The 15,294-nt window shown below is 39.2% G+C and overlaps 1 protein-coding gene across 6 annotated transcripts in view; it reads left to right on the plus strand.

Moving 5' to 3' along the window:
• PJA2 (praja ring finger ubiquitin ligase 2) overlaps positions 1-15,294 on the plus strand; it is a 58,728-nt gene that overhangs the window by 31,674 nt on the left and 11,760 nt on the right. For all 6 annotated transcript variants that reach the window (XM_063129533.1, XM_063129535.1, XM_063129531.1 and 3 more), the window contains 2 exons: positions 5,266-5,451; positions 6,359-6,470. In XM_063129533.1, the coding sequence (XP_062985603.1) occupies positions 5,266-5,451; positions 6,359-6,470 (298 nt within the window). The remainder of the gene's footprint in view (positions 1-5,265; positions 5,452-6,358; positions 6,471-15,294) is intronic.

Here is a 15,294-nt window from a genome sequence, read left to right on the forward strand (position 1 = left end):
ATCTCTTATATGGAATAGCAAACCATTTGCTATTTGGTGGATGTTCTCCTTTCTGACTAGATTTAAGAGTCTCTTGTATTCAAAATGTTTCAGATCATGTAGCTCTGATAAAATTGTCACGTTTTCTTAAGAACAGTGTCAATCTATCATGTTTGTGCACAAAATGTTGCACATTACTCAAGAGTTCATTGGTAGGGATTCTAATGACCTTGCCTGTTACATCAAGTCGGTTGCTTTTCATGTATTGGAGCAGTAGAGATGGCCTGTTGCAAATAACAAATGAGGTATTGTGTGATTCATTCTGAAACATTGGGAGGTTTTATAAATTGAAAGAAAAATGTAGTTAAGACCATTAATTTTGTCCACCTACACAATAAAGTAGTTGAAAAGGAAATTGTTTCACTTGCATTCTAATGACCTTTTTTATGTCACATGACTCCATATTATAACAAATCGTGACTCTTACCAAGTGATTTAGATAAAAGGTTTACGTGTTCTTGAATGCATGGCACTGAGAGTTTTAAAAGAGCAGCTAACTGATTCTGTCTTCCCTTCTTTACACACAAAAACCTGAAGGTCTTGTAAATCATTTGATATTGTTGACTGTCATATAAAGACAGCAGACTATGTGATCAGTAAGCAAAAGAAATTCCCTTTGCAGCTAATTGAACCAGGTTAGTCTAAGTTAGAGGTTTACAAGCTGTTTTATTTAGCCTTTTCAAATCAAAAATAGGACTGTTCAAGCCTTCCATTTTTGGGTAAGACAAACAAACAACTTGGTGGTTTGACTTTATATTAAGGTAGATTAGGAAAAAATTGGGGTCCTATAAACCCACCATGTTTGGCTTTTCCCTACAGAAGGAATGAGAGCAAGAACAGGCAATTGTCCTACCTGCAAAGAACAGGTAATTGCCCTACCAAGCCCCAATTACCAGTACAAGTAGGAAAGCTGCATAGCCACTAGTGTATGTTCACTACTCTGTGTCCCAGTTCTAACACACCATCTGAGTCCTAGATTAACAGGTGGAGTTGAGGCTTAGAATGTTTAGTTTCTTCATAGAATCATAGAATAGCAGAGTTGGAAGGGGCCTACAAGGCCATCGAGTCCAACCCCTGCTCAATGCAGGAATCCACCCTAAAGCATCCCTGACAGATGCTTGTCCAGCTGCCTCTTGAATGCCTCTAGTGTGGGAGAGTCCACAACCTCCCTAGGTAACTGATTCCATTGTCATACTGCTCTAACTATCAGGACGTTTTTCCTGATGTCCAGCTGGAATCTGGCTTCCTTTAACTTGAGCGTAGAGTTGGAAGGCCATGTAATCCAACCCTCTGCTCAATGCAGGATATGCAATGCAGAATGCAACTGCAGTATCTTTGACAGAGGGCCATCCAGTCTCTGCTTAAATATCTCCGAGAAAGGACAGCCCACTACCTTCTAAGGCAGTTTGTTCCACTATGAAATACCTCATTCTGTTGGAAAGTGTTGGAAATTCTTATAGAATGGGTGAAGAGTAGAGATGGGCAAATGTTGCCCCATCTTTGAAAGATTTTAAAAGGTTGATGTGGGAAACTAATATACCAGTCACCTTGATGCCACTCCTGAGCAGAATTCTGGAACAGATTATTAAGTGGTTAATTTATGAGCATGTTTAGCTCAAATCTGCTTCCTGCAGATTCTTTGCATTAGTTCTAGTCCTGGTCTCTAGAGCACTAGAGAACAGTGAAGTCCATCTTCTGAGTGAGTGCCCTTCAGATATTTGAAGAGTGCTATCATGCCTCCCCATAATCTCTTCTCAGGCTGAACACTTTCAACTGTTCCTCATCGGACTCACCACCCTTGTCACCCTCCTTTGGACACACTCCAGTTTATCATTGTTCTCTCAAAATGTAGCCCCCCGAACTAGCCACAATATTCCAGTTGCAGCCTGACCAGTGCAGAATTACTTCTCATGACCAGTGGGACAATTACTTCTCATGATACTATGCTTCTGTTAATGCAGAATAAGTTTGCATTAGCCATTAGAACAGCCACATTACACTGGTGCCTCATGTTCAGCTTATGATCCACTAAGACACCTAGATCATTTTAACATATACTTCTGCCAAGCAGTATGACCTATACTTGCACCTTTATTTTCATTTTTTTTTGGTATCTCAATGCAAGTCTATAGATTTATCACTGCTGAATTTTATCTTGTTAGTTTTGATCCAGTGTTTCAGCCTGTCAAGATAATTTTGAATCTTGATTCTGTCTCCTACAGTGTTAGGTATCCCTCAGCATTGTTTCATCTGCAGATTTGATAAGTATTTCCTCTTCATTCTCATTGAACCCCTTTATAAAAATGTTGGATAGTACAGAGCCCCATGGCACTCTACTGAAGGCCTCCCTCCAAGTTAATGCAGAGCCATTAGTGAGCACAGTTAGGTTACAGCTGTTCAACAACCTGTGGATCCACCTTACTATTATCAACCAGTCCCCATTTTACGATCTTGTCAACTAGGATATCATAGGAGACTTTATCAGATGCTTTGCTGAAGTTAAGATATACTATATCCATGGCATTCCAAGATCCACCAAACTAGTAACCCTTACTTTTTTAAAAAAGGTGATAAGGTTGATATGGCATAACTTAATCTTGATAAATCCATGCTGTCGCCTAGTAATGAATGTTTTCTTTTTTAGATGCTCACAAGCTAACCACTTCATAATCTGTTCCAGAACTGTGCTCAATATGGGCATCAAACTGACCAGTATGTTAGTTTCCCAGATGAACCTTTTAAAATCTGTTGAAGATAGGGCAACATTTGCCCACCTCTAGTCTTCACCCATTCTATAAGAATTCTCAAAGATTACAGACAGCAGCTCTGAAATGATGTCCACAACTACATACATGTATTTCTATATAATTTCTTTCTCTTTTTACTTTTAATCATTTTTGATATTGAGATTTTATGATAAAAATGTATTATTATCAGCACCCTGAGATGTAATTCATCTGAACCGAGAGAAACTCATTTAAAGTAGCAAGGTGTTCTCTAACCATCTTCTTACCTATTCTGGGTTGCAGTCAACCCTTCGATTACTTGCTGTACTTTTCCCAGGTCAAAGGCAATTTCCTTTGCACAAGGCCCAGGCAAAATAGGAATTGAGTAGTTCCACCTTCTCTTAGTTACCTGTTAATGCTTCACCATTTCCCTCTACTCCTTCCTTGTTGTTCTTGCTCTGAACATAGCCAGAAAAGGCCCTTTTTTTGCTCTTAGCATCCCTCACAAGCCTAAGCTCATTTTGGACTTGAGTCTTCCTGACACCATTCTTGCAGGTTCAGGCTATTTCATTGCTGTTGTACTCATCCTTGGTTATATGTCCCTCCCCCCCCCCCATGTCTATCCTTCCTCCAACTTTTTAAGCTTCAGCACTTTGGAAAGCTCCCTCTGCAGTCACACTGGTTTCTTCACTGGTTTCCATTTTACTTTCTCATTGGAATAGTGATTGTGCTTCCAGTATTTTTTTCAAATTATCCTATCTCTCTTGGATTCTCTTCCACTTTAGGCTTACAATCTAGAAAGGCATGACACACAAGGAAAAGAAGATGGAGAGGGGAAAGGGGAACAAAGAAATAAAGTAGATTTTCAGCAGAGCTGGTGGAATGGCCCTGCTTTGCCCCTCATCTGTGGCTCCAATGTTCCCTCATTCCTTCTTTGTCTTCCCCACAGGGCAGTTGATCTCAGTTAGCCCTGAGGAGGGGGTCTAAATGGAGCAGGCCCTCATGTCCAACTATCTTCAGTTATCCTATCCCTTGCTATCATGAATTCCAGGATGACATGGTCATTTACCCTCAGGGTTCCTGCCACTTCCATTTCATCAAAGAATTCATACCTGTTTGTCAGGCTTAAGTCCAGGATGGCAGATCCTTCCTCGACTTTCTGAATGATGAAGTTGTCAGGAAGGGAAGTCTTGAATTTATTGGATATTCCATTCTTAACTGAGTCAAAACTTGCAGCAGATGTCAGGATACTTGAAATCTTCCTTTACTACTATAGCTTGCCATTTTGTAATCTGTTTCAGGAAAGTATCCTACAAGTCTTCCAGTTGGCTGGGTGTTCTGTAGTATACTGCCACAACAGTATCACTTTTATTTCTCTGTCCTATCTTTTACCCAGATTTGTTCAACTGGGTTTCCATTCTCAGATACATAGATTTCCATGCAGACATACATTCTTTATGTAATGCTACTCTCTCTGCCTCCTTTCTGTTGGGTCTATTCCTTTTGAACAACTATACTTTTCAATTGCTGTATTCCAATTATAAGTCTCATCCGACCAAGTCTCAGTGGCAGTGTGTTCAATAGAAAAGACAAAAAACCATTATTTCCCAAAGGTTTGTTTCTTTTGTACAACATAAGGTGTGTATATGTTTTTACTGTGAAAAGGGTGTTTGTGAAAACTTTATCTGTCCACGTTACACAACTCCAAAAAAATTCTGATAGCTGTAAATATTTAAGATAATAAGGCATAATGTGTCTAGAAATCATGACTCTGATTAAGAAAATTTTGCAAACCTTTGAATTTGTTTAATGTGTTTTTGCATGAAGCTAGCTGCCTTAACTTGGGTTATTGACTTTTCTGACTATAAGCCTTCCAACTGATCCTCTTATAGCCAGTTTTTCTCCCTGAGGGTGATTAGATGGCAGGCGTATCCATCTCTAGAGCATGATAACAAATTCTCCATTAGAAACTTTTGTCTTGTATCCTGTTCATCAAATGGGGCAAGCAACATTATTCCATGAGTTTTGCAAGGTTGAATATACAATAAACATTGCCCGGGGGGTGGGGGAAGCAGGGAGGTGATGACGACGTGTTGCTATACTATAGCTGTTGGGGGATATGAAATAAATTTCCTGAGCTGTCAATTTATGACTGGTCTTGACAGATGAATAGTAGAGTGATACCTTGCACAGTTGTGTTAGGGTTTTGGCTCCATTCGCTGGAGCGGTTTATGTTGATGCTACATCTTAACAATTCAAATGTGTATACGCTTGACTTGCAAAAAATGCTTTGTATAAATAGATGTAATTTAGCTGTGGAGTCCTTGCTGTCTGCTTGTTAAGATATGCTACCAGCTGTGGGAAAATGACTGCCAGACTTTGTCTGTTAGCATCTGGACATAATATGGACACTCAGCATAGGTGAAGACCACTCTCTGTTTAATTGCTTACATGTAGTTTTGCTTTCATTTTGTATAGCTTTTCTCATTTTTGTATAAAGGGAACAGACCTCTCTGGAGGATGGTGAGATTCCTTGGTTGCAGTATCATGAAGAAATTGAAAGTAGCAGTGATGAAGAAAATGATCAAGCAAGCCATTTTGTGCATCCTGGCTTTTTCATGTTGGATGGAAACAACAACCTTGAAGATGATTCCAGTATGAGTGAAGACTTAGATGTGGAATGGAGGTATGTGGGCTCTTCTTGGAGATGTTAGTTCAGTCTGTGTACCAGTGCTGATTTGAGGTCTTCTCACTTAGCTATGCTTACATACTGTGCTCATGTCGAGAAGAATTGATAATATGTTGGCCCATGGCTGGGGATTGATCTTGCATGTCTGTTCTTTTCTCACATACACAGGGAAAAATGGGACTTGATGACAATGGGAAATGTTCAGTTGGCCACTTATTAGTTCCCATCCAGGGTAAAACTCCTGTAACGACAGTGATTGCCACGATTGCTTTTGAAATAGCCAATCCCTTCTTCCTTATTTTTCTTTTGCTTTCTGGATGATTTCTTAATCACCCACATGCTTAGTTGTTGGTTTTTAACGGTTTTTAATGCTTTATGTGTGTATGTTCTGTGTTTTAGAATTTTAAATTTTGTATACTGGTTTTTATCTTAATTTTAGAATTTCTGTAAACCGCCCAGAGAACCCTGGCTATGGGGGTGGTATATAAGTGTAATAAATAAATAAATAAATAAATAAATTTTAAACTCCAGTTACCATGTGTGCAATAATGCAACTATTTTGAAAGATCTAAAACCCCTGGTTAAAGGTTGGTCTTGGAGACTGACAAACATTCACTTATCCATTTCTAAGGGAACACAGTTGCCCTAGCAAAAATCAGTACTTGTTGACCCTAGGAAGAAAATATTTGACTGTTTAGTGTAGCATATTGAGAATACAACTATTCAGGTTGTTTTAGTGTTGCATGTGTCTTCCAGGATGTTCAGGTAAATCCAGTTTAATTTTTGTATCTCCTAACTGCTGCACATTTCTTTGTGTGCACCCTCCTATTATAAACTTAAATTTAGAAAGAAAAGGCGGGCTCCAATTGGAAAAGAGGAAGTTAATACTATTTCCATCCCGTAGGCTGCTTGACGAATTTGGTGATGGTCTTGGTGTTGCTCAAGCCATTTCTTATGTGGATCCTCAGTTCCTTACATATATAGCCCTGGAAGAACGATTGGCGCAGGCTATGGAGGTAATACAATACTTTAGTATTTTTCTTTTTCTTTTTAAGATTTGGGAAGCTCAAAGGAAACATGGTTCAAACACATTTATGTTAGATAGTCATTAACTTCCACTGTGGATTAGGTCTTTTAGTCGTTTTCATATTTACACATATAGAAAATGGGCATAGGTGTGTGTTATGGGCAGGCTGCCCTATGGTCTTGCTGTGGTAGGTAACTGCTATGCCAAGTCTAAAGGTGGCATAACATAATTGTAATCTTATGTACGGCAACAAATTCAGTGGCACAATAGCTATAGAAAGTCAAACAATACTGATGCTGCTCCCACCATGTCCTTAGGCGCTCAGCTACCACCCGCCAAACACTAAATTGATGACTCCCCCACATGCACAAACGGCACCAGTCAGGGCCATGGTGACATTGCTGTATTTTGTCTTTCTCCACTCAAGTAGACTGCTAAGTAGAACTTGCAGCAGTTCTCCTGTCAGAGGCCACCTATGGCCCGATAGTTCGGAGGGCAGCAGCTGATAACTCTGCCCACAAGGACGCCTCTCAAATGGGGTCAAATCCAACCAACCATTCTTTTTGCAGGTCCAGAATATTTCAAGAATCGCCTTCATCCATATAAAACTATCCAGCAGCTTTGTTTTACTTCTTAAAACCTGTTTCAGACCCTCCTGCCATCAGGAATACAGCTGGTGGGTACTTGAAGGAGGACCGCTTTTGCTGTAACGTCCATGATTTGGAACAGACTCCTAAGAGGTCTGGCATTATCATTGCTCACTTTTAAATGGGCAGCAAAAAAAGTTTTATTTCAGCAGGTTTTTCCAGAGTACTATCTTTAAATTGTTTAATGCTGATTCCTCCTCCTCCTCCTCCTCCTCCTCCTCCTCCTCCTCCTCCTCCTCTTCTTCTTCTTCTTCTTCTTCTTCTTCTTCTTCTTCTTCTTCTTCTTCTTCTTCTTCTTTAAAAAAGGTTCTTCTATCATGTACTGGTTTATTCTCATTGTAAGCAGCCATGGTGTATTTCACAGAAAGATGGAGTATAAATGTTGAAAATAAAAATAATAGGCTTTTCCCAACTTGGAGTAATTAGCGGTGGTGGTGAGGATAGTCAGTAGAACACTGAGATGCTGGGAACTTCTCTCTCACCTTTGGTAGTGCACCAGTGACAAAGTTGTGGGCAAGGTGCCATAGTGGGGTAGTGGTGAAAGCATTGTCCCCTTACTTGTACTTGTCCTCCATCATAAAGTGAGTGACAAGTGAAAGAAGTTCTCTGCCATTTTAAGACGACATGTAGTTGAAACAGGAGCCTAATCTACACCAAGCAGGATAGAGCCCTATGAAAGCGGTATATGGTATATGTCAATGCGCCCCAACAGTTATCAGTGCACTTCAATACCGCTATAAAGCAGCAGGGTGGCTCCTGACTTTTATATACTGCTTTTATACCACTTTCATAATGCAATATACTGCTTGGTGTAGATTAGGTCAGTCACTGCTTTGACTAAGGATCAGTGTTGGAGTATGTTCTGACACCATAACAGAGGGAAGAAGTTTCCTGCCTTTTCCCCTTTTCTTACAGGACTCCTTTGCATGAGAGAGCTTCATGACTGAGGAGTAGTGGGCGCACCTTTGCTATCTGTAATATTGTTCTATTCCATGCATTCTGGAAAGTTACAAGAGTCTGAGTAGAGAAAAGTGGTAGCCCCACAGGTCATTACTACTGCGTTGCTGCCTTGTGGTGTGTATGTGATACTGGAGATGGGAAACATCTCTGCTTCTGTTGTCTGGTTGCTCACAGACAGACAAGGAAAACTTGGAGATAGTGATAAATAATGGGTAGAAGCTAAAAGAGACAATTCCTGTGAAGTAGGCATTTGTTAGGGATTGACAACATCTTTTTTGAGAAGGTGCCATCATCTTTTTAAAAACGTTTCTGCCACAGCAGTGGCACACCTCCAAATAGCCCGGCAACCATGGCTTCCCCACAGTGCTCCCATGAATGGTGTTGTAGGTGTGCCATGCTGTCATTCCTGGTGCGTTGTTGGGGTTTGGGGACAGGGGTGCGATGATGATCAAGGGATTACTCTGCTCCATGTTCCCTGATTCTGATTCTGCAAGGAGGGCCAGCAGTGCCAATAGGAAGAGCAGACAGATTGCCTGTTGTTTACCAACAAATGTTATGTACCCAGTCCGGTGCGTGATGGGAGCTTACTTGGATTTGTCACCAATGGAGACCCTTTTCGTACACTTCTGTTTTGCTTCATTCACATGGTATTGCGAAATCAGCAAGAGAATGTTCAGCTTTTGGAATCATCGGTCTTGTTCGTGTCTTAAGGCTCCTTAAGGCTTTTAGCTGTACTTTAGTTCTGGAATCCCTGTTGAAGCATGACACATGAGTCAGAATAAGCAATTCTACTATTCGTTTCCAGTATGAGTTTTTAGGACTGCCCTTTTAGGTAAAATGTGTTTTTGGTATGGAGAAACTGAATAACTTAAGTGATGCTTTCTACTACCACGGCTACTGCTAATAATGCCAGAACGTTTGGCTGCTCCTTAGGAAGAAATGAGCAGGGGGAGACTAAATATCCCTGTACTAATGCTGGAGCTCTTGCCAATTCTTTCTGGTTCTGAAGCAGAACACAATTCTGCAGTAACCTTCCAAATATCTTTTTAAGTATGAAGCTCAATTAATTGACTTAGAAGTCTGTTGAGAAATAATTTAAAATAGAATTGCTAGTATATTAGTTTAACATTTCCCTTGATTTTTGCTGTGATTTAAAACAGGATTCTTTTATTCAACATATGAAATACCAGTCTTAGATAGTGTGTAAATACTGCTATTTATAGCTTATATATTGCAGGATGAATATCTCAAAATTATTTTTGCTCAGCTCATTTGTCCACACGGCAAAGGAATGCATTTATATATTCCCTTTCTTTATGTCAGGGTTTTTAAAAAATATTTATACTTGCATCATTTTTGAAATGGGCCTGTCTGTGGTCTCCCATCTAAGGGACTGATCAGGTTCCTACTTGCCAAGATCAGTTCCACACCACTCAATGAGCTCAGCTTTAAGTCAGGTTAAAACAAAACAAGCTAAAATAAAACAAACATGTTCATCTCTGGAGAGTACTTTTTATTATTATTTTGGTAAGAGCCACCACCCTTCTCTGGACCCTGGAGACAGGCAAGGTCTCTCCCCCCCCCCCTTCTTTCTCTTACTGTGTGCAGAGTATTGGAGCTGGGGATGAAGCTAGGGCATTTTCCCCACAGTTGCACTGGGCTTTGGAGACGTTCAAAGTACTGCTGACTTCTCAGCATCATGTCGTCACACACAGAGACCTCCCTCCTCTGTCTGAGGAGGAGGAACAGGGTTGCTGAACATCAGAGGGGAAGGGAGAATGGCACAGTAGCTCATTCTTTGATTCATTTCCCATCAAAGCAAAAATACATAGTTCTTGGCATCAAATTTGACAATTTTATTGGCTTCAAGCTCTTGGATATAGATGTATTTAGTCTTTGAAGCATGCTATGTTTCCCAAACATTGTTTGTGAAATAACTACATTTTACTGCATGCACAAAACATTTGATCATCAGTGATTTTGATCTAGATTTAAAGATCATAGAGTTGTCATTGAATATAGTTGTCTACTCCTTCAATAAGCCGGGATGGCTGAAAAGTTCTCCTCCTAAATCATAACCCAAATCCATTCTATTTTGGCTAAGATTTTTTCCTGCACTGAGTTTTCACCAAAACTGTGTCTGTGTGCCCACCCCCCACCTCCCTGCCTCCATCCCCCTGAAAGATACTTCTGTCCTTGCACTGTGAGTCTATAGATAAATAGATTGCACGTTGCTCTGGTTAATGTCTAAGGAGGAAAAGAGCCCTTTAACCTCTGAACACAAAATTGGAAAAGCTCCTGAGATATGTAACAAACTCTGGGAAATATTCCAATCCATTTAGTAAAATGGGCTGAGCCTTCCTCAGTCACATATAGCATTAGACATGGAGAAGCTAATTTATTAGAGTTAAGAACCTTTTAAACATAATGTTTAGGGCACTTTAGTTATTTTTTCAGGGTTCAGTTTTTTAAAGCTTATCTTGATTTAAGGGATGGGAGACAGCTACATTCTTAGACAAATTATTAAAATGGCTTCAGCGTAAACTTGCTTTGCATTGAAACAATTTATTGGTGATTAGGGAATGAATTATTGTGCAAATAATAATTTTAAGACCTGGCTATAATTGAACCTTTAGTGTGTGTTTTTAGTGGGGGAGGGGAGCATAGGCAAACTGCCCTCCTCCCCACCCCTGATGCGTTTTCTTCCAGTGGTGGTGCTAACCAGAGCATGGCCCCTGCGTAAATGGAGCTCCACCCACCCACCCAATGTGCATATGTCTGGGGTAGGACTAGTGAAATCCAGCTGTCAGCACTGGTGCTTTTGTGTGTGTCCCTGCCAGGCCACCATAGCAGTAGTGACTGGAATGCCAGGCCCACACACTGTGAAGTTTTTACTCCTCCACCTCCAGGGAACAGACATCAGAGGTGAGTCCAGTGTAGTTACGATTGTGGCATATCTCTTTGTGCTCTTCCTTTTTGGACTGAGTGCAGGGACTACCTTATTTACTTATTTATTATATTTTTAAATTGCCCAATATCTGAAACTATTCATGGTTTTATTATTAATAATTATTTTTGGAACCTGCTCCATGAGTCTTTTTTGGCTGAAAAGCAAGGTAAAGAGACCTCAAATAATAATTTAAAAATATGCCTAGTGTTTTGGTCAGTGCTATTGACAGTCTCCTCCTCTACTGGCACTGGATCTGGATTTATATATGTTCAGATTCCTGCTAACACCTTTTTGGCATTATTATTATTAATAATAATATAATGGTATTTTGAATATATGCAGTATTCAAAAATAAAAGTATAAATAAATATACATAGTATCATTGTTTTAATAGTTTTCATCATATCAGAAATGCAAGCCCCTTTCCCAAGTTCAATTGACTAAAATACTTTTAAATTTATATGCCAATGTGTAATATAACACACACACACACACACACACACACACACACACACACACAATTTCAGCTAGACAGGAATGAATATGTGATTTGGTCTTAGCATAGCATTTTATTGTTTTCAAAAATAGGTCACCTGTTCATAAACGAATTCTTCAACTCAGTTAGATTTAAACAAGTCTTTTGCCTTTTTGCCAAGGACTCTTGCAGATTTCCTTTTTCTGTTCACAAGGTCCTGCATTTCTGGTTGTATTGTCAGATCTTTTATTCTTGGTGATTCTAACCATTGTTTGAAATGGTTGCTGAGTTTCCTGAACTTTGTGCTGTGAAAGAAATTCAGTACTGAGTTTAAACATTAAATGCCTGAATCTGTGGGTCAACATTATGGGAACTCTTTAAAATTGTATATTATTGAAGAGGTTGTTTTCAAGGGAAAAAAAATTCTTGTCAATAGAATTCTGTTTTAGTTGAATCTTCTTTTCCCTTTAGCGACATATTTATTGCAACCCCTTGCAACAGAGATTGCTTTCCATTTAAATAACATGTATACATACATAGGGATGTTCTTCAAAGTGAGTGGACCCTAGCAAGGGTTTAACATTATAGCTAAAATAACTTCTTTACATTGTTTGATTTATAAAAGAGAATTTGTGCTAATTCCACATATGAAATTATTACATGAGACGACAAGTTCATCTGTTGCAACAAAAACAACAAAGAGGCTTGTAGCACCTCAACATATCTGTTATGGGCTTCCAAGCTCGTCCATCTTGGAACAGTGAGGAGCGTTCCTTGCTGTTGGGGTGACTTTCCCTTGCACGTGCTTGTACCTGATTGCAATCAATAAAGCCTCTGACACACCTGATTCAAACACAACGCTTCAGTGGTCTTTTCCATGACCTAAGCAAATAGAAAAACCTGTGTTCACCTAAATGCAAGCTTTTGTTTAATTTTTTGTGGGGAGGTGGGGAACAGTTGCCTCACAAACCTTTTCAGTCACACTAACTCTAAAACAAACATGTTTTGAAATTTCACAAATGAGGGAGATTCTTTAGGTACTTTACTATGGGGTACAATTTTTAAAAGAAAGCTGTACTCCTCCTCTTCACTAACCTGAATCTTTTCAAATTCAGGTAACAAGCATGTTCATGGAAATGACTTATCAGCGTCTACAGGTACATGCAATTCCTGATTGCCTAAATTCCCTTTATGTAGTTAATGTACTTAATATGGGAGGTTGGCAACATTTTTAATTTTATTTATTTTATTTTTGTGGTTGGGTGAGTAATGGCTTTCATGCAAGAGTCACTAACCTTTCCAAGAGGATCATAGTGTAGAAGAGATTTTGACTTATATGTGTTCTAATTTCCTGAAAATATCACAGTGTAAAATGTTCATGTCATATCATACATGATACTTGTTGGTGATTCTTACAATGCATGTAATTTATTTGAGCCCTCCTGTAGCCCTTTTGAACACTATCTGTTCTTTTGTTAACTAGAAATTGTATTAGATGCAGTCCACTCCCATTAACAGAATGTCTATACAAATATAGTTCTGGTGCTATTCAAGAGCATTTGTGAGGTCTAACCAATTCCTATAGCTATGAAATACTTGAAGGAGATTTGAAATACCAGTTGAAAAAATTGTGCATACTATACAAGTTGCAACTACGTTTTACAAAGAATACAGGGTTGCCACAAAAATGCTAGCCATGGGTTTATCCTGGCCTGTTTGGCCAACTAATGTTCTACTCCATCATTGTCCAGCAGTGGATGAGAAGATGTACATAATAATGATGTTGGGATGCAGGATAAATTGAATTGGCTGTTACGAATAGAGCTGGGAGAGCTGGCCAGAGTGGGGCCCATTTAATTCCATTCTTATTTTGGAAAAAGAAAGGATATGGAGATTTGCAAAATAAAACCATGACTTCAGGACCCTTTTCTTTCCCTTAGATATAGCCAGATGCATCCATAGCATATATTTAAAGAAAAGTCTGGAGCTTCTGAACTTTTTTTCACATATTAGCGTGTTCAGTGTGTGTGTGTGTGTTCTAATATTCATCAGCTTCTTTCACTTGAAGTGAAAGATGGAGGAATTTGAATTAAATGAAAAGCAAGAGGAATTGGAGACCATCTTGTACAAAGGCCTTGCTACCATGATGCAAGAGCAATGTAACATGGCAGACTCCCAGATTGTACTCCTAGATCTAATATCTGAAGATATTCTGTATTCTGCAATGTTTGAAAGTCCTCTTCTAATATCAGGTTCCAAAACTTTTCCTTGTTTGGTAATCCTTTCAAATGAAGTAGCAATGCTATCAATTACATTACTATCTTAGATCTAAGATATTTGCAGCTGTGGGAATTGTCTCTAACAATATGGTGTTTAAAAATTGCTTTTAAAAGTATTTCATCCATCATTCTGAAAGAGAAAATTACTTCCTAAATTATTTTCTCAATTTTCCCTGAGCTTCCAGTTTCTCAATATGAGTCCAGGGCAATGTTTCCCCATGATTATTTTTTTTTATTTTCCCTCAGACTTCCCCATTTCGCATTTCAGAACAGGCAGAGGGGAGCTTCTTTTGTAAAGGTGGTCAGGTCCCCTCTTTTGCTCCAAGGTAACCAACATGCTTACATCTGTGTAAGCTTTAAAGATAAAGAGATCAAACTTGGTGTGGTGATAGCTCTTAAGGAGGGCTTTCAGCAAGCCAAGGTTGAATCAGATTGGTTCATCCCTTGATTTTTTAGGATTTTTTTTTAAAAAAAATCCTTCTTGAACCCTTTTCCTCATAGTCCACCAGTGCGAAGGATCACTTTTACTTTCCTTTGATCATGTGAATCTGTGCATCTCCAAGTTCATACACTACAGATCTGCTGGTTCCCTTACTCAAGAGTAAATCCCATTGATTTCAGCTGCATTTACATCAAAGTCATAATAAAATCAAATGTATGCTTACCTTTGAGTAAACCCCATTGAACAGAGAGAGACTTACTTCTGAGTAAACACATATAGAACTGATCTTTAATAGTGTGGTCACTCAGAAGTTTTTTTTTTAAGTCTAAAACAGCAAAGAAGTGCTCTGCAACCCTATGCTTACTTCTGAGGTCTTACTTCTGTTTACTTAGAAGTAAGTCTCTCTCTGTTCAATGGGGTTTACTCAAAGGTAAGCATGTATCTGATTTTAGTGGCTAAAGTCCTCCTTAAGAGCTATCACTGTGCCAATTTTGATCTCTTTATCTTTAAAAATGAGGGAGCTGCAGGCAAGGAGGGTGCATTTTCCACATTTCTTTTAAGGCGAAAATGCCTACTGAGGAGTAAGAACATAGAGTTAAATGGGACCTCTCTCCCTCCCCGTTCATGGTTGAGCGTAGAACCACCCCGCTCTCCTCTTTTGTTAGAGAGACCGCCCTTAGTCACAGACACCCCACAACAAAGAACAGGATGGTTAGATAGAACGCAAAGACAGCAATACACGGGAAGGTGGAGTGCATTTATTTTGCATGGAGGGGAAATTATTTATTTATTTATTTATTTATTTATTACATTTTTACACCGCCCAATACACAAAGCTCTCTGTGCAGTTCATAAAAATTAAAACCATGAAAAGCATAATAAAACAACCAACAGTCTAATAACACAAATACAAAATACAATGTAGGAGAGGGAGCTGAGTTCGGAGGACGGGAGGAGCCGGTTGGGTTTGAGTGAGCTCCATGATACTGATATTAAGTGTTATAAGCTCCCACTCTGTTTAATTTTTACATTAATTCCCTGGTAGAATGTCTAGCGGAGC

The sequence above is a fragment of the Elgaria multicarinata genome, chromosome 6 (genome assembly GCF_023053635.1).
Source record: "Elgaria multicarinata webbii isolate HBS135686 ecotype San Diego chromosome 6, rElgMul1.1.pri, whole genome shotgun sequence".
Lineage (NCBI taxonomy): Eukaryota > Metazoa > Chordata > Lepidosauria > Squamata > Anguidae > Elgaria > Elgaria multicarinata.